The following is a 24,345-nucleotide window of genomic DNA, read 5'->3' as shown; positions in this document are numbered from 1 at the left end:
TGAGACTTCTCTGAACACTGATGGGGAGTACACAGTGCTTCCAACATCTCCATCTTCTCTTTCTCTTACATGGTCTATGCCTAAGAGGCCACAATTTAGAAGCAAAAGCAAAAAACTCTAAACAGAGATCACAAACCTATTCCCTGGGCAGACAGGCAAAACAGATACTCTACAAGATCAAACCATAAATTCCTATTCAGAATTTTGTACCTGAATTCAAGAAACAACTCATTGTTCATTTAGCTTAATACTACCAGAACATCCAACCAGAAGTTGTTTTTCTTTCGCTTTTCTCTCTGCCCCCTATCATCCTCTAGGGCAGCGGTTCTCAACCTGTGGGTTTTGACCCCTTTGGGGGTCGAACAACCCTTTCACAGGGGTCGCCTAAGACCACCAGAAAACACATATATAATTACATATTGTTTTTGTGATTAATCACTATGCTTTAATTATGTTCAATTTGTAACAATGAAAATACATCCTGCATATCAGATATTTAATTATGATTCATAATAGTAGCAAAATTACAGTTATGAAGTAGCAACGAAAATAATTTTATGGTTGGGGATCACCACAACATGAGGAACTGTATTAAAGGGTCGCAGCACTAGGAAGGTTGAGAACCACTGCTTTAGAGGGTGGCAGGCATACTTACAGGCAAGCTCGAAGGTCTTGACTGAAGACTCAGGTTCATATCTTCTTGTCCTCCCTTACTGGAGGTCATTGAGGGGGTTGAGGATGCCTGAGACCCAAATGAATCTTGAGATAACTCCTAAAACAAGAAAAACAAAAGCTGTGAAGGCCTGGCATTGACAAACCAGGCAAGCCTGCTTCATGGTGAAAGGGCTAGGGGACTCTCACACAGGGAAGCTGGGTGCAAGAGACTGCCCAACTGTACACATGATGTCATCTGAAGGCAGAAAAATATAAAGTATGGCTCTCCAGATAAGAGTGTCAACAGCGGATATAAGAGTCTTTACAATGGCGCTGTTCCTTGGGGTTAATTCTAAAGTCTGGTTAACTACAAGTTAAATATATCAAGGAACAAAACCAATTAATTTATTTAAAAAACTCATACTAGAACCTTTGCATTAAATTGACTATCATTTCCCTCAAAGTCATCAGTTTGAGATAAGATATTTTTCCAACAATGCCACCAATGCACAAAATCTTTAGTGGACCTATCATCATTCAGTCATTTCTCCTCTTTTTATTGTTTAAAGAATAAAGTCCAAATTGTTATTTTTAGGCTTCCATCATCTACCTTGTTCACAAATATGACTACAAATGAATTTTAGCTATTTCCAAAAATCAAATCTATCCTCAAAAAGTAAAAGGATCTGCCATCACTGAGAATATTCTAAAGAATGTGCTGTCATCTCTGATGGCAATTTCACACGGAGGGGTCCAAAAACTTCTGAGTAATAGCAGAATGGAATAGTAGTTGGAACAAATGTATAGTACAGCCTCCTGAAGTTATTGTTTAAAAGACCAAACTTACTAGGATGCTCAAGTTCTAAATGCTAGTTAAAAAAAAAAAAAAAAAATCAGTCCCATTGATTTCAATTTATCTGTCTATGCAACTTTCCGTTGCCCCATTTCTTCATCAGTAAGGAGAGGTACAGGTTTTTATGCAGTTAAGGTTACATCTTTATTAGCTCAATCAATCCAGTTAGCATATTTATCCAAAGTTTAACTGGCTTTAAAGTGCACTTCAGAGAACCAATTAGTATGTCAAAGTTCTCAGGACACCAACCCCAAGCTGTCTTATGGTCACACAGAAAGAAGGGCAAGAGACAGGTATCTTACCTGTGGTGGAGGGAAGCGCTGCTGGGAATAGGCAGTTTGCTGTGACTGCTGAGACTGGGGCTGAGGGTACGCAGCCTGCTGGGAGAGCGTTGAGGAAGCTGGCTGCTGAGGTTGCTGCTGCTGGTAGGGAGACTGTGCCTGCGGCTGTGAGTAGGGGGGCTGGCTTTGAGGGTGCTGCTGGGTTGTAGACTGTTGGGAGGGGTATGGAGTTGGAGACTGCTGATGTGGAGGCTGGGTTGGCTGCTGGGAATATGGAGGCTGAGCGGACTGGAGCTGTGGTGGCTGAGACTGTGGCTGCTGCTGATATGAAGGCTGGGCATGAGGGGTCTGGGATGGTGGTTGCTGGGAGTAGGGTGGCTGCTGCTGCTGGGGGTGAGGACTTTGCTGGTTGTAATACGGAGTCTGGCCTTGCTGACCATACCCGCCGGGACCTTGTCCATAAGGAGGAATCTGTATGAAAAAGAAAGAATACATTTTTAGCACTGACTCTTCTGAATGAAGAAAGGTGAGATATTCTCTCAGAAGCTATGCCCTGCGAATGAGTACAGAAAACAGGCAAGCCAAGTTTTACACTTAGAAGACCCAGGGTTTTTCTATCGTCCCTGTCTAAACTGAGCCAGGAAGGATGGCGAAGCTGGATTACTAGTTGGTTTGTTTACAAGTGGACTGTATTCACCCAATGAAAATTTACACTATTTAATATTTGGGCCATTTACAAGAGTTCAAGAGAAGTTGTTTTCACCAATGAGCCTACTCTTTTGATCATGGCCTAGGCTGTTTTTATAAGCACTAGAAATCTGTATGCTAGCCACAATGAATAGTAACAGCAGCCTGGCTCAGCAACTGAAAATCTAGGGTTCAGTGATCCAGGAAATGTGCAAATCACTAAGCCACTCTGGTTCTCTTTTTCATTTAATCTTCAATCAAAAAATATTTGGGAAAAAAAAAAATCTGAGAGTCTACTTCCTTATTTGTACCAGGCACTATTCTAGACACTGGGAATAACCCCCGCCCCCACAAAAGATAAAAACAGTGACAATATCCCATTTTTTACATTTAAAGGCACACTTTGCTTTATAAAGTTTTAAGAGCTGTCCTGACTAGTGTAGCTCAGTGGATTGAGTGCTGGCCTGCAAACCAAAGGGTTACTGGTTCGATTCCCAGTCAGGGCACATGCCTGGGTTGTGGGCCAGGTCCCCAGTTGGGAACACATGAGAGGCAACCACACATTGATGTTTCTCTCCCTCTCTTTCTCCCTCCCTTCCTTTCTCTCTAAAAATGAATTTTAAAAAAATCTTTTTAAAAAAACAAACAAAGTTTTAAAAGTAAAGTTCGATTTTATATTCTCTCTGTCCCTCACCATTTTCAGGATGAATATCATTCATATATAAATGGTAGAAAAAGCTGTCATAACAAAAATAACAATAAAAAATAATGGTGTGGATGACCAGACAAAAGGAAACGAGAGCAATCTTAACATTTGTAACAGCACTGTTAGAATCCTTACTGTTCAACCTTCCCTTTTGCTTCGACCCAACCCCCACACCCGCCGAGTCCCTCCTAAACATTCATTGCAAACCATACAGCTATATACTGAAAAAACGCAAAGGGCTTCTTCCATCCCCAGGGCACATGTTATGAGTGGATTTTCATGGTAGCAGTGGATAAGGTGTTCAGCCACTGCCTTTCTTTCTTCCCACCTCATTCAGAAGTCACCATTCAGTGGGTACAAACAGGCCAAAGAAAACGACAGCTATACCCCAGTCTGTGGCCAGGGAGCAAGTTTTCCTTCTGGCACACATGGAATGGTGCCGACAACCTTGGCCTTGTAAGTAGCACACTATAACTAATGGCCATTTGGCCTACGGTCCTTTCAATAGGTTTAGAAGCCAAAGATATATTCTTCTTTTTGTAACAGTAAAGAGGTCTTTTACTTTTATTTTACACTTATCACACTATGAATTCATAGGGAATGGGTTCTAGCAGTTCAGGCTCCTTTCCATTGGTTCTCACAAAGTGTGCTTCTCTGGGTGGAGCAGGCTGGCACTTCAGCTGAACCCAGGTACCTTTCTCTTTGGCTTCCTTCTTTTTCTGATCGTTTTTCTTCACACGTTTCAGGAAGCTATTTCAGATCCTAAGAGTGCTTAATATGCTCAATACATATATTAATTCTTTTGGCAAGAATCTTTCCCTTGTTTGTTTACAACCATGCTCACTGCCTGCTGGGTGACACTGTAGACTCTTTCAGTTTTGCTACAGTAACATTTGTGGGGCATTCCTTTTGAACAGTGCCCATTCCTTTGATGTCTACAGTATCACCTTTCTTGTAGATTCCCACGTATGTGACCAAAGGAACAACTCCATATTTTCTAAAAGGCCTAGAGAACATAGAGGGGGTGCCTCTTTCTCTTTCCCTTTGTGTTATCATTTTGGCAAAATTACTGGAAGATGGTAGTTCCAGCTGAAAGGCCAAAGACATGTTCTGATTCTATAGCTCAAGACTAAATCCTGGAAAGGTTAAGGGTTAAGGTAACAGGAGTCACTACCTACCTGCTGTCCATATGAGAGGCCACCCATGGTACTCTGCGCCCGGCCCTGCATGGTCATTGGGTACCGCTGCGGGGTCTGGGACCCATATGGCTGCCCTGGGTACCCGTGCCCTTGCTGTGGTCCTGATGGAGGTCCCTGTTGTTGCGAGTATGGGTTAGTTCCACCATATGGCTGAGGTCTCATCTTGCCCATCTGATCCATTGGACTTGATGGCTACAAAATAAACAACATTTCATTAACCTGGAGCTTTCATGGCCTCTGGCCAATATATACACAAACCCAAACATATAGGTCTGTATGCCACATAGGAAAACAGTTACTATGAAAAAGTAATGGTACAGACCCATTAACCCTTCCTTAGAACCTTATCACACATAAAAGGAAAATACCACTACTCTGTGACAGCATCTTGTAAGCTACATACTACTTTGTGGTATTATTTGAGATTCAAAGGACACACCAGGTGTGTAGCAATGAATATACTCTAGGGTGTAGAATATCAGAACAGAGGCCCTGCAGTTGGGAGAGGACCGTGCTTCCATACTCTGCCATGATCTTGTTCAACATCAAAACTGATACTTCAGCACTGTGTTTGGGATTTCACATACACATGTATCTAGATGTTTCTATTCTTTAAATAGTGAAATCTATTCCCTGCATATCTATAGCCTGTTTGCACTTTGGCACAGCACTTAAATGTATGCTTTCTTCCAAATGGGTAACATGGCTAAGTTAACAATTGTTAAGGGAACGGTGACTGAATTTACAGCCTTGTGCATCCCACCTGAAAAGTTCATCTCCTTTAATATTCAAGAGTTTGAGGGTATAAGGAGGATAGAATTTTTGTCTCTTCCAAGAACAAGATATGGAGGTGCAGCAGGCACCAATAATGAAAGCTCAAAGTTCAACTCACAGGTATTTGGCTACAAAGAGTTTCCTTTCAGTTCTTTGCGGGGCAACAGGTTCAATCAGCTCATTCCCTTTTTGACATCACCTCAGCCTGTTGGAGCTATGTAGCACAGAGCCCCCAGAACACTTTTCCCTGCCAGAGATGCCTAACTACGTATTCTGGAGGTGTGGAGGGGAGGGGGGAGTTTCCCTAAGCACCTTGCAAATAGATACATGCAGGTTGGAGAGTCAGCCTGGGTCTAACATGAAACTTGAAAATCGAACCTTAAATTGGGGGTGGGGAACAGATATTAATACTCTGGGCTTGGATATCATTAACTCTGAAGGAGTTCAGCGATTCTCAAACTTTAGCATGCATCATAAGCACCTGGAGGGTTTGTTAAACCACAGATTGCTGGGACCCACCTCCAGAGTCTCTTAATTTTGTAGGTTCATGTTGGGCCTAGATATGCACTGTAGCAGTTCACAGGTGATGCTGCTGCTGCTGCTTTGAGGACCATACTGCACTTTAAGAACCATGGATCTAGATTATATGTAGGGTCCCTTCTAGCTCTGTTTTTTAATAATTAATAAATAATTCAAGGGTATAAGATCTTAAAAATAATAAAAACCTCTCCAAAATAGGGGGAGGGGGCATTCAAACAACTGGTTCTCTGTACATGTCTTGGGGGTGGAGGGCAGAGTACTACCTAAATGTTTTGTAATAGAGGAAGTCAAGCGGTCAGGAGGAAAATGGATAAGACAAAAAGCCACAGGCAGTATTCTTTTAAATATCAAGAGGAAAAAAGTAGAAGCGAAGTTCTCTCAGGTTATACCTGAAATCTCAGCTAGAAAGGTAACAGCAATGATAGGAGTACTCTCATCTAGACCACAGTCATAGTAAAACCATATCCCAAATCACTACTACATGTCAATATTAAAGTGTTACTTCTAACATAACTGAAACTTTTGCCAAGTCCTGCCTCTGTAGCAGAAGCTCCAGTAATGCTCCCAATCATAATTTTGGAGCTACATGGATTCTTTCAGGACTGTTAAGGAAGTACAGATTTAACTACAACTAGACTGGTAAGTAATGAATAGCATGTGGACTTCCACAGATACACCTGGAGCCAAAACACCACCATTGCTCAGAGATTTACATGCCACATCATGGCACACATAACGAGGAGATCCTCATCTCATCCCAGACTGTAGCTACTGTCCATGTGGCCGCCAGGTAAAGAAACTACATTTATTGAACAGAGACAAGCCCACTCTGGGTATCTCTGCCAGTCCTGGTCTTCACACAACACTTGAGGGGCAGTCATTACCATGGTTACCATAGTTTTAAGAACAGCAGCTATTAATCAGGGCTACAGATGAGAATTTTCTGTGAAGCTCCACAGATGCCTGGGCCTCTCCCTAGAGATTCCAATTTATTGGGTCTGGAAGGGTTTGGGCTCCCCCTATCCCTTAAGGTCCTTGGATGATTGTATACTGGCTCAGAACTAGTGACCTAGAGAAACACTTAATCAATAAAATTTTCTATCATATGTACTTATTAAGTACTTGAAATACAGCTAGTGAGACTGAGGATCTGTATTATTTTTATTTACTTATAATTAAGTCCAAATAACCAGATGTAGCTAGTGGCTATCATGCTGGACCATACAGTTCTAGAGCAATGCTCTCCAATAATTTTCATCTCTCCTTGCTCAACAACAGCTCCAAACTTCCTACCTACTACATTCTGTAATGTACAGTACTGAATAGGAAGAGCAAAGTGTAATACATCGAAAAACATGGGTTCAAATCCTATATGAAAATCACAGCAGTTTTTCATTTAAAATGCACAAAACACATTTCACACAATGACTAGTATTTAAATGTCCAACGAACAGTAGCTATTATTAATAATGATATAGAGTGCGCTTCTGCCTGACTCTAAAGCCCTCCATAGCGTCCCAGTTCTACACATTTTTTCAGTCTCACACAAGTTCCCCACATGTGGAGCACGCCCAGCTCTAGGCAATGGTACCCTCCTGCCCTGCCCTCCTGTCCTCAACAGCTTCCACTAGCAAAAACTCAACCCTTCAACATGAAGCCACTTCCTACTTCTTCAGCACACTCTTGATCTCTCACATTTCCAAATGTCCTATTGCAAATTCAGTCAGAAATCATAAGGTTTATCACTTTGTTGTCCAGCTATGTGATTTGAATCTCTCAAAAATAAGTTCTAGGAAGCCAGAGATCAGGTCTTATATTTTCAAAGACCCCCAAGTGCAGAACTAGGGCTCAGTAACTTTAATGTGCTACAATGCCCTACTGTAAGAAGAGTAGGGGATACTATGGAGAGAAAGCCCAGATCAAACCATCTAGCCATAGGGTCAGGGGCACAACCTAGATCAGGTTATGACTTTGAGGGCAGGAAAAAAAAAGTGAATAGCACTGAAAGAGGGGAGGGTGGGATAAACAGCCAAAGGAGAACAAGCACACTTTTGAGGAGAATCTTATGTGTCATCCTATCCCAGAGAGGTCTTCAAACTATATAGGCATCCCCCAACAGCCTGCTTAAAAACAAAAGACTTCAAGGCAAGTTACCTTTTCTTCTTTCACAGCAAGAGAGGTATACTCCTGTTAGGACAGCTACTTACATGGGGTATAGTTAATACAGAGTTCCATCAACTTTAGGAAATTGTTGCAGACCAAAAATAAACACAACTCAAAGAAATTCTTATTCTGAAAATAAAATTATGCTTTGGCTGATGTGACTCAGTGGATTGAGCGCCAGCCTGTAAACTGAGAGGTCTCTGGTTCGAGTCCCAATCAGGGCACATGCTTGGGTTTCAGGCCAGGTCTCCAGTTGGGGGCACGTGAGAAGCAACCTATCAATGTTTCTCTCACACACTGATGTTTCTCTCCCTCTCTCCCTTCCCCTCTCTCTAAAAGTAAATAAATAAATAAAATCTTTAAGAAAATAAAATAATATTAAGACATTTCCTTTTGGTCCTGGCAGGGTAGCTCCATTTGTTATAGAGTCATCTGGATACCCCAAGGTTGCAGATTCAATCTCCAGTCAGTGCATACAACAATCAACCAATAAATGCATTAGTAAGTGAAACTACAAATCAATGCTACCCTCTTTTGGGGAAAAAAAAAAAGTTTCGCTTTTCTGGACATCAGATTTCTGACTCCCTCCCTTCACCGAAGGCTTATAACAATAGATTATTCAATTTAGCAAGCAAAAATATATTCGGCTCCAACAATCAGATTACTCTGTTCTCATGTCAAAGTTAAATATCTGCTCATATCAGAAGGGGAGGTGGTCAGAGACCTATCTCACACTTCTGACATTTGAAACCATTGTGAAAGATTTGTGATTTGCAGTTATAAATGAAATACCATCTTCCAATCTCTCAAAACAGAAGATGGGGTCTTAAAAAAAAAAAGATGGGGCCTTAAATCTTCACTAATCAGTTTATTTGAAAGTAGCCATTTCAGACCAGAAAAATCCCTACTACACGCAAAAAGCCAGTAGCAGCACTCTGCAGGCACTAAGGAAAAGGTAATGATGGGAAACACCAAACTCTAGCTGCACTGTGAGCAAGAGATTCCTCTCTGGGAAAGGGGAAGGAAATCCTCTCAATGGGAAACCACAGGCATAGATTACTGTGATTACACTTCAAAAGCAAAGGCTCTGCCATAAAGACACATAATTGAGAGAAAAATGCTGCCCCCTTGATCAGGGAAAGTCAGGCCCCCTGTTATATACCCTCCTGCATTCATAAAAAATAAAAATAAAAAAGGAGAGAAGAGCAATAAGAACCACCCCCTCATCTCCATCCACCACTTATCTCTTTCCAGATCACTGGCTGTGTTACAAACTGGCTGCCAAATGAAATTCATCAAAAGATGCAGTTTAGGAGCATCAAAGGCAAGGATGCCTAGCAGGCTGATCCCTCTGAATATACTCAGAACAAACAGCTTGCAGACTAACCACTTGCTAGAGTTCCCCTGCTCCAAGCAAACGGAATTACAAGCCCCTCCAGACCAGTGAGCTAATGGAATCTCTTACAACGCCTTATTGCACCAAGGAAAGCCATACTGACCCTCAGGAGTTGCTGAGATATAACAGACTAGACTTCAAATTCTCCAACCTCTGACCATGACTAATTGAGAAGAGACTCAAGAAGATAGGGCCAGGAACTTATTCAAGCAAAGAGCTACTGTTCACCATAATGTGCCACACCACGTGGCAGAGCATCAGGGAACGTGAAACTTCTTAATTTTCTTGAAATAAAAGTCCAACTGAGGGAAGTTCCAGGCCCCTGACCCAATCCAAAGATGCAGAAAGAAAGTGACCAGGCAGCAACCCGAAGGAGTTGGATTTGGACTGGGAAGAATGCCGTAGAGAGGAATGGACCAGGACTGCCAAAAGGTGTCCACCAGAAAGAAGTCCTGACTACCACTTGTTCTGTCACCCTAAACGCCAACTAGCTGGGGACAGTATAAACCTAATCTTGATTAGAGAGCTCTAATCTTGGATTTTGGACAATTACATACTACTTCTTACTCCTTGTGCTTTCAACTTATGCCTGCCCAGATTTGTTGTATGACTTTTAATAATAACAATTTAAAAAAGCATCCCTGGCTCTTTAATCGAAAGAACCCCCTAATTGATTCCCACAGTAATTAACCTGCATTTTACCTCAGAGAGCGGTAGTTAAGGAAGTCGGCACTGCTATTTATAACTCATCTCAAATTGAGGGCAGACTGCCTAAAATCTAACACATCCCAGCTGTACTCCTGTTTGAACTGGAGCCAAGGGAATTTTTTAAAGCAATCTTGGCACCGAATGAATGACACCAACAGTATGAGAGCACGAGCGGTTGTGTTGTGGTGACGTAGCACTGGAGGTGGAATGGGAGGGGGCCAGTGTACTGTGATCCCTCCCGTGCACGCCTGCTGCTCGCGGAGTCCCAGTACAGTGAGCTGGGAACCGCCCACTGAGAGCCAAACACAGGAAAAGGCTTTTCCTGTGGAACGCCTCGAAGTGAGAAACACATGGCTAATCTGCATAAACGCGAAGCCACACCGCCCCTGCCAGGAAGGTTAGTGCTCGTAATCTCTGGCCATGAAGCTGGCTGCCTGGGAGGACTTGGACTGGCGCCTGATAACCCAGAAAGAGCCGAGAGAACAGATGGGTAAGGACCCCGGCAGAAAACAGCCCCGCGTCACGTGACTCGCCACATGGCCCCGCCAGCACAAACTATTGTCTGGCTGTGGAGCTCCCATACAAAGGCACCCGGCCTCCGCTTCCTGTGATTACAGGGGCAGGCGGCAGCTGTTGATCCAGTTCCCGTCCTGGGCCCTCCTCTGTAGAGGAGCATTCCAAGCAGGGACAAATACAAAAGTTAAGGCCTCGCCCAACTAAGGCGCTAGCTCCACGTGGTTCCACTCAAATCTTACGATGTACACAGCAGACTTCCATAAAAGAACCGCCCTTTGTACCCTGATTCACGAGTTGACCAGTGGAAATCATTTTCATTGTACCATCCCCCTCGAAATCTATTGCCAATGCCCCCCTCGTCCTGTCTTTCACTCCTCCAGTACTTCATGACTTTGAAGACTGGTCAAGGACTCCTACTCCAATTGAGGAGAAACTGCCCAGGCATCTTCTTGTTTAGTTCTATCCCCAGACCCAGCCTCCTAAACAGTCATGTTTCCCCATCTAGTACAATAAAAGGTTCCTTACCTCCTATTTGGCCTCACTAGAGACATTATTAAAGATTTCCTGAAGTTAAATTGATGATATTGAAGTAATTTCTCATCAGATATGACAACACCTGACCCGGGAAATAAAAACCTACTCAGCCTATGATCCTTATCATTCATAACAGGAGAATCACACCTCAGTTTTCTACTTCACAAGAGGTGGAAAAAATTCTTTCATTCTAGTTCTTTCATTCTAGTTATTCCAGTTCTGCCTATGGTGAGAAAGAAATGATCAACAACTAGTTTGCAACTATCACACCAAAGAGACAAATTTAAGAAAAAATGCTTCCAAAGTTCCGTAAGTGTTCAAGCTGAATATAAATAAAAAACCCCAAGTCAGTGAAAAGCTCTAACTATCCCATTCTGCTTACAGAAATGATTCTACAAGATCAGAGCACATCCCCTTTACAGACTAAGGAATAGCCAATTTCAAAGGCATCGCCCACAGCAACAGCCTGACCAAACTCCTTAGGAGGAGCTGCAACCAGACATCAAACTCTGGACCTTCCAACCTCAACTCTGTCTCTAAAGTGATAGAACAAGAGAAGAAGCCTGGCTTGCTCTCAGGCTCAGAGATAGTTAGGCTACTATATATATACTCTTATCCTTCCAATCAGAAGATCTGAGAAAACTCACCAAGGGTAGAAAAGAGAAACTAAAGGGGGAAAGAGTCATTGAATTATCTAGTAAAACTCAGATTATGAGGGCCAACTGTAATAACCACCCCACAGCTGTCCACCCAAAAGAGACATGCGAGAAAACCACAACCAGGTGACTAGTTATTTATTTTTTCTTCTTTAGTTCCAAAATGAATCCTTCAAATAAAGCAGCTAAAGCACCAAATTAATAAATTCCCAGCAAATGAGAAAGTCCTTCTCCTCTTCCAAACACTTTCATTAGCCACTTTTCAACAGAGAAAATGCTCTTCCAAAAATGATAATTTTTTTTGTAAGACCAAACCTAGCTAACCAGTCTCTTCCAATTTCCAACAAATTACAAAAGACTCTAAGGAAATCACACAACCCAAGAAAGAATTCCTCTTTAGCCATTGCTTAAAACCCAGGGTTATAAAAAACAGTAAGGCCCCAAGAATGATTAAACAGGAACCAAAATACCATTTGCCATAAACATTCTCTTCTTTACAACCTTAAAAAAAATTTTTTTTTTCACTTATTGATTTGAGAGAGAGAGAGAGAGGAGGGAGCGGGCAGAGGAAGGGAAGGAGAGAGGAAGGGGGAGAGAGAGAAACCGATTTGTTGTTCCACTTATTTATGCATTCAGTGGTTGCTTCTTTTGTGTGCCCTGACCATGCTGTCTTGACCGGGTATCAAATCATGCAACCTTGGTGTATCGGGATGACGCTCTAACCAGCTTTTTAATCTCAAGAGTGGCAGCAGTACATAATGGTTGGGGTCCAATCCTAGTTCTCTGACCAACTCCCTGGGGAGGCGAGCAAGGCACTAACCAGGTTTTACCTTAACTTTCTCAGCTACACAACTGAACCCTGCCCTCCAGATTCTAAATCAGCAGCCCTAGGATGGGGCGAGGAAATCTCAGGTGATTCTCATGCCCAGTCTGAGGACATTTGGGTTATATGGCCTTCCCTCCAAAACTCCTCCCATCTCCGGCACAGAGTGACTCTAGAACTCAGATGCAAACAATGATCTGTCTGAGGAGGGCAGTGCATGGCCAAGAGAAAAACCAGGAATGCACCTCAAATTCCCAAATGTTCAAAAAAGCAGCATTCTCACTCAAACCAAGCTTTCCTAAATTCCTGTACCCAGTCCCTGATTATCTTGCTCACCTGAGCCCAGACCACTAACATATTGTTATGCTTTACTTATCAGTCACCTATCTTTATCTAGACTAGAATATAAGTTCCAGGAAGTAGAGAATTGTGTGTAAAGAACTTCCCTCCTTTCCTACTTTTAAAATAGGAAAGGAAAAGGGACTGTGGAAGAGAAAATATAATTCTAGAGGCTTTGCAAGTCCTATCCCCCTTCATGCTGAGGAAATGCTTTGGTTCTACATGGCCAGTCCTTCAGCAATGGTTAAGAGCTCTGCCCCAGCAATGCCTTCAACTTCTCTGTGCCTCAGTTTTCACATCAATAGAAAAGTGGTAATAGCAGTAGCACCTTCAGGGCTGAATGAGTTCATACCATAAAAGAAAGCAAAACAAAACACTGTTTCCTCAATCCATCTGGACATACTCTGGCCTCAGAACCTTTGTATTCACTGATCCCTCCACCTGAAATATTTTTTCTCCAAGATTTTAGTATAGCTCACTCTTTCATATGAAATACCACTTCAACTTGGCATTCCCTGGTGAACCCATCTAAAATTTCAATCCTGCACACTTCTTACACCTGGTCTCTGATAAACTTTTTCTCCTGAGCATGGTTTACTTATTTATCTTGTTTAATTTCTGTATCCTAGTCTAGAATAAAGCCCCCAAAGGTACATATGTGTCTGTCTGTTTGCCTGCTTTATCTTCCAGCACCCAAAATGTTAGCTATTATCATCTACACAAGTCCCAATTTTCTAGCAATAAAACTCAGAAACCACAACAGTTAAGGTCTGGTCCCTCAAGACCAGAAACCCAGAGTCGTAACCTAGAGGATACCTAGCAATCAAGTAAGTTAAGGTTATGCTTTTAAAAAAGAGAGAAAGCACAAGCTTTAACACCTCTTCCAGAAAGTCACTTCATCCCTTGGCACCAGAACCATCTGTAAAATGGGGATTTAAAAACTGCCTAACAAAGATATGAAGGAGGTCAAATGATAAGTATGTGTTATGCTTTTTACAGTACCAGTTTATAACAGATCTCCACCCGCAACAAGAGAAAAAGCAGAATGGGATTGAAAGCAGTTTCAAATACCTACTTAAAAAACAAGAACACACAAGACACCAAAAAAGGGTTGACCAGTCAAGATTCTCAAGCTCCACCTACTTTCAGTCTGTTCTCCCAAAGGAATTTGTTGACTAGCTCCTCCTAAGAATCCTGACAGTAAAGCCCAATAGTTTTCAACCGGGGCAATACCAACCCCTGAGAAGTGTCTGGAAATTATGTATGAAGGTGGCTCCTTTGGTTATCATAGCGTCTCTGTGGTAGTACTGGTGTTTATTACCTGGGAGCAGGATGCCAATGTCCTACAATGCATCTCCACACAAAGAGCCTCACTAAGAAACAATGGACTCCAGCCCACTGGAGTTCACTAGAGGTTAATGGCCTCAAGACCAATCCCAGATGGAGAATTTCCTGTAACATTTGACCCCAGAATAGTTAAGGGAAAGAACTGACCAGTAACCATCCCAAGACCCTAACAGTACAAAGCCACCCACTAAGCCAAAGTAATCATAACTTTAAAAAAAATAGTTGGAAGATAATTTATTGAAGGTGGTACTTCTCTAGAACATTTATTACAATTACAATTATATAGTTATTTGTGATTATTTACTTACATATTTCCCCACTAAAAAGTACTCCGTTGCAGGCCAGAATTATGAAGCCTATGTTCACAACAGTCCCTGATACACTGTAGAAGTTCACTATTTATCGCATTACTGCAAGCAACTGGCATATGGTAGGTAGGTACTCATGGTTTTTTCTTAAGTTTTATGATTTCTTTCACTGGCAAATCCCAAGTATGGTATGTTTTAAATTAGACAACATTTCAGCAACAGGATTGGGCAATTAAGTGAGCTTTTAACAAGTTCTCATTCTGGAAATTCTTGAGAAATGAGGAATATGACCTAAGTCTAGGAAATCTTGATGGTATGCAAGAAAAACAGATTTATATACTGTATTCAGTACGTGCTCAAGAATTAAAAATGCAATAATGTATAGACCTTGTAACCACATGAAGTGGTATGGGTTGACACCAGAAAAAGGCACTTCCTCCCACAAACCATCCTTTGGTGCTTTAACTAGGAAGAGGACCTTAGTGTGGATGGACCACAAGCCCAAATGAACGAGGCAGTTTTTAATGACATTTTATGCCCTGCTTATGTGTCATTAATGATTAAATGACATGATACACTTAAGGAATACATGTAGAGGCAATGGTCATGTAAACCTGACAGAGCTTCACCCAGGAGGATGCAATACCAACTTTTCAATAAAGACAATACTTCTAAATCACACCTAGTTCTTCTAACCTAGTTTCTAAAATTCTCCTCCCTCTTCCCTATTAAACTGCTTTGTAATACTGCTCAAAAACAAACAAAAAAAGCTAAGCAAAACCTGCCCCTAAGCCACAAAACTTTTAAGCCTCATTTGTTTTCTCTTTAAAAAGCTCTCATTTCCCTCAATCCTTTTTTATTTTACCTATAACTCCAACCTCGGACTAATCTTGCAGGGGTTATATAAAAAGATCCTAAATTTCTCTGAGCGCACAGTTCTATATCCTGATAGTTTTTTTTCCTTCAATACTAAAAAAGGTTATCTGTGACACACCACTGAGCTGTAGGAACTTGATTTACATGCAGTCAGGGATTCCATTTATCACACTTTGTTGTCAACCTAATCATCCTGTCTTTTGATAAAGACACTGAGAAGCAGCAGCAATGCTATTATTATTTCATTAATTCCTAGGGCTGCCTTGGACCACTTTCCAAAAATGCCAATCTTTCACCTGGTCCCCCTCAGTCCACTCTGAACTATAACAGGCACAATTACATAAGATAAAGAATGGCCCAGGGCACAGCCATCCTTATTAAGATTATAGGTGTCCCCAAATCCTCGGGCTTTTTTAACATCAGCAATACCCTAAATAAAAAGCCAGAGTCCTGTAAAATTTTCCGTCCTTTCAAAGCTCCAAAAGGAGTACATTGGTACCAATCTTCTCTACTCCCTTATCCACACAAATGTTTACAGGAGACCCTGGCTTCATTATTTATACCAGAAACACATGGGACCAGAACAAAGTTGCCAGCTGTCTTTCCTGAAGCTTATTTGTCTCTCCTCTTTATTTGCCATCTCTGACCAGTATAATCAAATTGGGATGGATTTGGCATGCTAACCTATGGAAATCTAGCTAAAATGTATCCCTACCCCCGTCCCACACCATGTCTGTTTTAGCTCATACACTCTTTTGAGATTGTCTTATGCAAGGCACAAAGAAATTTCCCTTTGGTGAATGTACCTAGGTGGGTGAACTCAGCTATCTCAATCTTATTTTATTTTAACCCAAAATACCATAATGAGACCACATATTGGTCACTTGAGACTTTATGTATTGGTTTTAAAGAAGCCAAGTCAATGCTGCACTAGGAAAGCAGATTCAAATCACAGATTAGAAAAAAAAAACAAGAAAGTTACAAATATGTCCTGAGCCAAGAGAACCCAAAAAACACAGGGCTAAGCAACGGTCTCCAGACCAAAGATAAAGTAGGAAAAGAGAAAGGTAGAGATCATTAGGAAACTTGTTTATTAGTTAGACGTAGGCACTTTCTGCCTCTAGTTAGCCAGGCCATTCCACGAGATACCAGGAATCTTCACTGAATGACTATCTGAAAGTGGTAAAAAATGTTTCTACGGTCCTGAAATGAGACATCTTACCAGCACTGGTGTGGTAGTTAACTGAGGTCTCCATGTGCTTTGCATTCTCCTAACAGAGTTAGACATCAAAAGAGAGAATGAAAAAGGAAGAATATAAGAAGAACAGGGAAAATAAAGCTAAAAGTCAGCGGGATGATAAAATGAGTTTCAAACACACGCAGAATGTAAGAATCCCTACTGGAGTATTTGTGCATAGAAGTACCAAATCACAAATCAAACTGTCAGCATACTGCCTCCTGGAAGCCTCTGTCTTCATCATAGCCAGGTCACGGTGATCACTGCTTCACTTCTCAGGCAGGAGGGAAAAGAGCTCTGGTACTAGGATACTTGTTTTTAATGGAAAGGATATCGAAACCACATCAGGTTTATAGAAAACCCAAGTGAACTAGAACACTGGTTCTCCACTTGGTCTTTGCATTGTTAATGTTCATTACCTAACCATTTATATAACTTCCATTTCTGTGCTAGGCATGACCCTCCACCTTTTTTTTTTTTTTTTTAATAATTTTTTTCTTTAATTGATTCTAGAGAGAGGGGAAGGGAGGGAGAAAAAGAGGGAGAGAAACACTGCTCAGTCCCTTCTTCTAACATGCAACCCAACTGGGGACCAAACCGGCAACTCATCCATGTACCCTGACTAGGAATTGAACCTGCGACCTTTTGGTTTGCAGGACAACACCCAATGAACTAAGTCACACTGGCCAGGGCAAGCATAAGCCTTAATTAAGTCATATGACTGGAAACAAATCTTGGCTCAGATGTCCACTTCTCATAGAGACCTCATCTACATCAGAAATGGGATGACTTGTCAGGAGTCTACTTACAGGATTTATTTGCTAGGACTTCACAAGTGACTCAAGGAAAGGAATCATAGCAAAACTCCAGGTGGCCATTAGGGGTTGGAGGTGAGAGAAGCCTACAGAGAGAGAGATCACCAGATAACCAAAGGCCCTGTTCTCAGATCAGATGGCCATTAGGGACATCATGGCATTTAATTAACATTCCAATACTGGCCTTCCAGTAGCATTTTCAAGAATCACTTACGCCGTTTACTAAACTGATCATACTTGGAGAATATCACCCTAAAATAATCTTCTCCACCTTCATCAAACAACCAGGACCACAGATTCAGATTATCCTCATGCTATCACCAAAAAGCTAAGAGAAAGAGATAAAATGGAAGGCAGGAGTCCTCAAGTCCTACAAACAAGCAGACATATTTTGTCACTAGTTCATCATTATTGCATGGAAGATCCATCTCAAAGTATTTTCTTCTCCCCCAACCTCAAGCACTTTTAACCTTTTCTCCATTCAGTAACACTTTAATATCATGGGAAAGGAAGATACATACATTTGAAACATTAGCCTAGGATATAATTTGGAAGAAGACCCTGAGATAATTCAGATATACTCCATAGCCCACAACATATATGCATAAACCCAGTAACTCTCAAACTTGGGCGTGCATCACAATTGCTTGGAGGGCTTGTTATAACAAAGTAGCCAGCCCTGGTCAGGTGACTCGGTTGGAGCATCATCCTGCGCACCAAAAGGTTGCAGGTTCAATCACTGGGGCATGTATGGGAGGCAACCAGTAGAAGTTTTTCTCCCTCTCCCTCTCTCAGGCATATCCTCGGATGAGGATTTAAAAAACCAAACAAACAAACAAAAAAACACTAGCCAGCATTTTCCACTGCTTTGGGTTTGATAGGTCTGGCTGAGTGTTTGCTTTTCTAAACAGGGCCCAGGTAATGCTGATGCTGATGCTTAGGGACCACACTGAGAACCACTGCACTACTCTAACTCTCAAACTATAACAAGTGCTTAATAAAATTTTTTTAAGCATTAATATAATTCAGATGTAGCTAAGAACTACGGGACAGCTTTTAATTTAGTGAAGATCAATCTGTCTAACCGCTTGATTCTATCCTGCTTTCAAGCAGGAGGCTCTACCATACAGGACTTGTGTTTGAATTTTAACTGATAATAGTACTTTCGCATATCTTAGTATTTATTACAGCCTACAAGGCAGATATTTTTCTCCACTATATAATTGAGGACACAGATTCAGAAAAGTTAAGTGACCTGCCTATAGTCACACAACCTAAGGGAACTTAAAATCTTGGTTTTAGTACTGCATCTGCTATGAAACTGTATGTACAGGCACTTAACCTTTATGTGTTCACTTTCCCAAGTGGAAAATTAAGACAATAATCCCTGCCTCCCCAGTGAGTGCTCCAAGTTACAGAAAGTAAAATCACTCTGCTAATGTTTTCATAATGCAAGTTACTCACACTTAGATCAAAGTGACGAACTCTATCTTTGAACCTGAATCTCACCCCCAACCCCACTCTCCAAGATCCCTCCCAAGAAGGGAGCCCGGGGACCAAATGCTGCCAATTCTCACTACTGGGATCACATAGCCATTCATCAGAAGCCTAAGTAAAATCCAAAGTGGAAGGGACATACGGGACAAATCTAGGCATAATGTCAAGTTGTAACTAAAGGCTTTTCAGTCTTTCACCGCATTTAAGAGTTCCAGGCTATTGCAAAACTAATGTCCCAATAAGCCTTAGTGTGAATAATTTATTTTGGAGAAGCAATTTTAGTAGTTTATAGTGTTACAGCTCTGGAGAATGAGACAAACCTGATTCAAATCCAAACTGTACCTTTTACTAGCTATTTGCCCTAGGGCAAATTTCTTGACCTGCCACTGACCCAATACAAAGTTATAGATAAACTATCTATAAAAATTACTTCCCAAAACCTTTACAATAGTTATCTTTGGCAGCTCAGATTCCTCAACAGGTAAAAATAAGTCTGAAACGAAAAGTGGGTTATCCAAATCTAAATTATCAAGAGTTTCACACTCCTGTCCTGGCAGGTGTGGCTCACTAGGTTGGGTGTCATCCCATAAACCAAAAGGTCTCGGGTTCGATTCCCGGTCAAGGCACATACCTAGGTTACAGGTTCGGTCTCGGGTCAGAGCATGTACAGAAGGGAAATGATTGATGTTTCTCCCCCTCTCTTTCTCCCTCCCTTTCCCTCTCTTGAAAATCTAAGCATGTCTTTGGGTGAGGATTAAGAAAAAAAAAGAAGTTTCACAATCCTAAACTAATGCTGTACCAACTCACAAACTCCATCACTTAGGACCAGAACTAAATATTGCCCAAAGGGGAAGAAAGCAAGCCATCTGTATTGGCCAGAGAAGACAAAAACCAACTAATCCCCAGCATTTCTGCTCAGATGACTTATTCTCTATGAACAGAAAGCCGTGTTAAGGTCTACACAAGAGAGAGGGGAAATCACTGGGCAAGAAGAGCCCAAAGACATATCCGTTTCCTCTAAAAGGAAGCAACCTGCATGACTTAAGTCTTTAATTCTCCACCACGTGGCTGAACTCACACTTTTCTTAAAAGTCAAAGTACATCAGGCACGAGTTAGTTGAGAGTAAACAGCTGGACCCAGATGCACTCATGCCTGGCAAGCAAGTTATGACCTCAAGGAAAACAGGAGGCAAAATAAAAAACCACCAAACACACAGTAAATGGGTTTTTAAATAACCAATATCACATCAATCCCTAAACTCCCCTGCTGCCATCATGCTGGTGCTGGATCTTGGGGTGGGGGGAGTCTCTTTTAACAGAGATTTCTATAAATAAGCAAGCTGAAAACTAACAAGTTTAAGGAGGAAAAGCATACAAAAATTTTGGCTGCTGGTGAGGAGCCACAGAAAATCATGAATGTGCCAATGGCAAGGGAGGAGGAAATCTAATATCTAACACGGCAGACTTGGGAACCCAGAATGAACAAAGCCATAAGGAAGCCCAAATGCAAGAGGTAAAAAAAAAAAGCACATGGCACATTTCCTCTTCATGTGGGTGAAAATTCAAACAACACTCTTAACCTACAGAGCACATAGCCCCAGCGCTGAAGCCCTTTAGTATTTTATATCAACATTAACTTCTTGAAGGGCGACAAAAATCTGTCCTGGATTACTGGGTGATTTCTAATATGTACCATAACCAACACTAAGTCAACATTTTAGGGATCAAATTTCCCATTCTGCAGCATGTTGGAATGCATTCTTGGCATTAGACTTCTTCCCACTGCAGTACACCCTTAGAAAATGCAGAAGCCACTGTGAACTAAAGACTCAACCTGTCCCAAGACCATCTTCTTCTGGTAGGCACAAATGACTAACAAAAAAGTAAAAGTTCACTCGGATGTCCCTTTACATTCAATAAAAACTAATTCCATCTATTTAAATGGGGTGGGGGAGCAGGGGGCAGCAACTGCAGAGAGGAATAAATAGTCCAGATGGTTAAGTCAACATTCACCCTAACCTGGATTCCTCTAAAACATGGGACTGACTAAGGGGTTTATCTCAAGCCCCCACACACCTGCTGTGGCTGATGAACCATGGTGCCAATGCTACTAAGTTACTGGAAATACACTTTTGCAAAATGCCACAATGGCAAGGCAAAGGAAGTTAGAAGTATTTCTAAACTAAACTTCAAGACTCCATGTTTCCATACTGGAACAGAGTAACCCATCCTTCTCTTCCAGGTGGAAGCACTGTAGCCTGGCACTGGACACTGCAAGCATCCACAGCCCTCGAAATGTGCCATAGTCGTGTGGTCCAACCACACAATGACCAGCATGAAGGGAGAAATAAAAAAAATCACTGCATTTTAGAGGCTCCCATAAGGAATAAACATGTATTTGCAACATCTGAGCTTCTTAGCTATAGCCAACCTAATAAAAAAACAATATTAAAAGCCATTTCTGTGAACAGATGAGCAAACTGCTGATGTGCAGCCTTACCCACCCATCAACCCTCACAATGTAAGGTCTGACTCAAGCAACTCAGTTCAAGCTCAGCTCCCAGCCCTTCAAAAATAGCAGCAGTCCCAACAGGTACTTCATCGCTCATTTTAAGAAAGGTCAGTTAACTCTGACAAGAAATAAAAAACCCAGGCTCTCCAACCAAAGTTGAACTACTATCACTAGAGTTGTCCAGGGCTTACAACACTGAAGGTGACATGACCTTCCAAACCCCTGAAATGGCCAAGAACTAAAGGCTCCACATAACCACAGGAACCACTAAGACCATGGAACCACTCTTTCATGGAATTTTACAGTTAGAATCCAAGTTTTCAAAGTCACTGGAATGAGGCAACGATCGGTCTGTGGGATAGATGTGTAATTGGGATTCTATAAAGCCCATGGAACTCAAGAGTAGCATTATGAAAAAGCAAATTAGTATTTTAACTTTCCCTGTCTTAAACATTTAGCTTCACAAATCACTGACTCTCAAAAGCCGTCCCAAGGTAATGTGTCTAACTCTGATTGCTCCTTATTCTCAATTCCTTCAGCCCATAGACTTAGTCTGGCCTATATCCATTTATAAAACCTTACTCTGCAAGTTTTCCAGATGTGTACACATACGCATGCTTCCCCAAGAAAACTAAACTCCTCCAAAGCAGAGATTGCTACTATCTTTTCATTTTCTTTTTAGTATATAATTGGTATGTTCACATAGAACAATTTCCCGCCCGTCTGAATCTCCAGATCTCCCTGAGCTATAAATCATGCTCTTAGCAACAAGCCTGAAGTTCTTGTACCCTCACCACGACCACACTGGGAAAGGCCTGGGCAACCGATGTCAGTGTCAACCCAAGTTTTTATATTTTGTTTTAAAACAAGCTGATAGCCTTTGGTAAGTTAGCTGAACCTAAAAATTATGGTCAGGGCCATAATTACACTCATATTCCCTACTACTATGGTAGGTCAAAAAGGCACTTCCAGGACTCGGGTCTATAAAATGGTTCATGTGAAGAAAACTGGTGTCAGAGTCAGTGCATTTGGTTTAAAAAGGGACTCTGAGAGGTTAATCTGGTCATCTTGCAAGGCTACCAAAGGAGAGTATACCACAGGCAGACAGCTAAGATGCTGTACTTCTAAAATACCTCCATAAAAAGTGTTTCACTGAAGGAACTCAGAAATGTTTTTAATCCTAAAATGACAATTTCAAAAACAAAGTCTGAATCTACTCACATAACCTTTCAGGCAGGATTTAGTGAATCCCCAAACATTTGGACTTTGCACTGACCCAGGAACCTGGGGGCATTAGTTTTAACATACATATATGTAATACACAGCAGTCCAGTAAAAACTATATAAATAAACCCAGCCCTTGGTGTAGGCTTTTATAATCCTGAGAGCCATGGCAGAACAGAGGCTGAAGACGATGCTGAAGCTGCTGTAGATCTTTTTACTACTTTCTGGCATTTCAAAAATGCAAACCCAACCCTAAAAACATCTCACCGAACTACAAAACCTTTCTCAAAGAACAAGGCTTTAAAACTCAAAGTCTCATAAACCAAGCTTTTGGAATACACTTACCTCACTATTGAAATTTAGGGCCTTCTTTCCAAACTTGTTTGTTTTCACTCTGAAATTGCAATTGGTTTTGAACAGGGTTCCACATGCCCTGAACTCAGCATGAAGCCAAGGGTCAGAGAAAGGCTTCTCTTCCAAAGCAGCATCTTTTAAATTCAAATCTCTTTTAGATCATCTTTCCTTACCTCCAAGCCCTCCATGCCCCCCAGCACTATCTACCCTCGTCCCTAGTCTCATCTTTTTTCTCCCAAGTTATTTTATTCCACCATACGAGAAGAGAGTAGCATTATCTTTGCTTCAAAACTGTTTATTAATTTGCCTGTCAAACATTCTATAGAGCCATTCACATCTTACTACAGAAACCTCCTGGGTACATATTGACAGCTCAGCAAGTATTTACACAAAGCTCTGAAACATTTGGTTCCTTCAGAGGGGAAGAAGCTGCTGCGTCAAGCAGAGAATTATCAAACACCTTTCCTGCTACCGTTTCCCTCTTTTATGAAGGGAAGCTTCTTTCTAGCATACCTCTAACATGCCTAAATTATACTTCTAAACTACTAAGCCAGGAGGAGAACAAAATGCAAACTCAGGTGTGCCATAGAAGAGAAAGAAGAGCATTTTCAGGACCACTTGCAAACCACACCACATAGTTTCAAAAACCAGGGGCATGGGAAAAGGCAACACACCTATGAAATTGATCCTGAGACTATTAGCTTTTCCAGTTCCAGTCTCAGGAACTTTTGCTCCTCTCTCAGCAAAATTTACAGGGCAAGTTCAGGCACTCAGATTACAACCAACGGCCCAAACCAGACCTAGACCTGCCCAAACACCACAAAGTATGGAGAACTTAATGCCATCTCTCCCCACCTTCCTATCGCCCCAAAACAAGCAGTGCTAATGTTGAATATATGAATCTCCACTCCCCACCACTAATACACTCCCAAAATTCCCTCTTGGGAGATTCTGAAGCAACTATTTTTCAAGTCTTCCTTTAGTGAAGTCTGCCTAATTTTTTAATTACTATTTAGTGTTTTTAAACTACCAGCCAGGTGGAATGACTGACTAATGACAAACGTTAACAGTTCCATGGAAAATAGTCTGGTACAGCTTTTTCTGTAAAGGGCCACAGACGACCATTGCACCCAGTTGTTCAGAGCTTGGTCCTATAAATCCTCAGGAGAAAACACCCTTGAGTTCCTTAAGCCCAGGGTAAGAAAGATGGTCTCAAGACCCCTACTTATAAACGGAGAGGAAGATGCTACCCTCATAACAAGTCAAATACGGAAGCACAGAGAGGTGTGTAGGATCATAGAGGGAGGTCACGTAGTTCTCCAGCTTCACTTTACTGATGAAGAATA

The 24,345-nt window shown here is 41.5% G+C and overlaps 1 protein-coding gene across 2 annotated transcripts in view; it reads right to left on the bottom strand.

Moving 5' to 3' along the window:
- Positions 1 to 24,345, bottom strand: part of ARID1A (AT-rich interaction domain 1A) — a 66,911-nt gene that overhangs the window by 37,360 nt on the left and 5,206 nt on the right. For both annotated transcript variants that reach the window (XM_090268862.1, XM_090268863.1), the window contains exons 2-4: positions 4,360 to 4,572; positions 1,810 to 2,259; positions 656 to 772 (exon numbers count right to left, since the gene is read on the bottom strand). In XM_090268862.1, the coding sequence (XP_090124988.1) occupies positions 656 to 772; positions 1,810 to 2,259; positions 4,360 to 4,572 (780 nt within the window). The remainder of the gene's footprint in view (positions 1 to 655; positions 773 to 1,809; positions 2,260 to 4,359; positions 4,573 to 24,345) is intronic.

Source organism: Furipterus horrens, unplaced genomic scaffold (genome assembly GCF_987537825.1).
Source record: "Furipterus horrens unplaced genomic scaffold, mFurHor1.1.pri manual_scaffold_3, whole genome shotgun sequence".
Classification (NCBI taxonomy): domain Eukaryota; kingdom Metazoa; phylum Chordata; class Mammalia; order Chiroptera; family Furipteridae; genus Furipterus; species Furipterus horrens.
The sequence above is the reverse complement of the archived record's forward strand: the minus strand, read 5'-3'. Positions and strand labels throughout refer to the sequence as shown.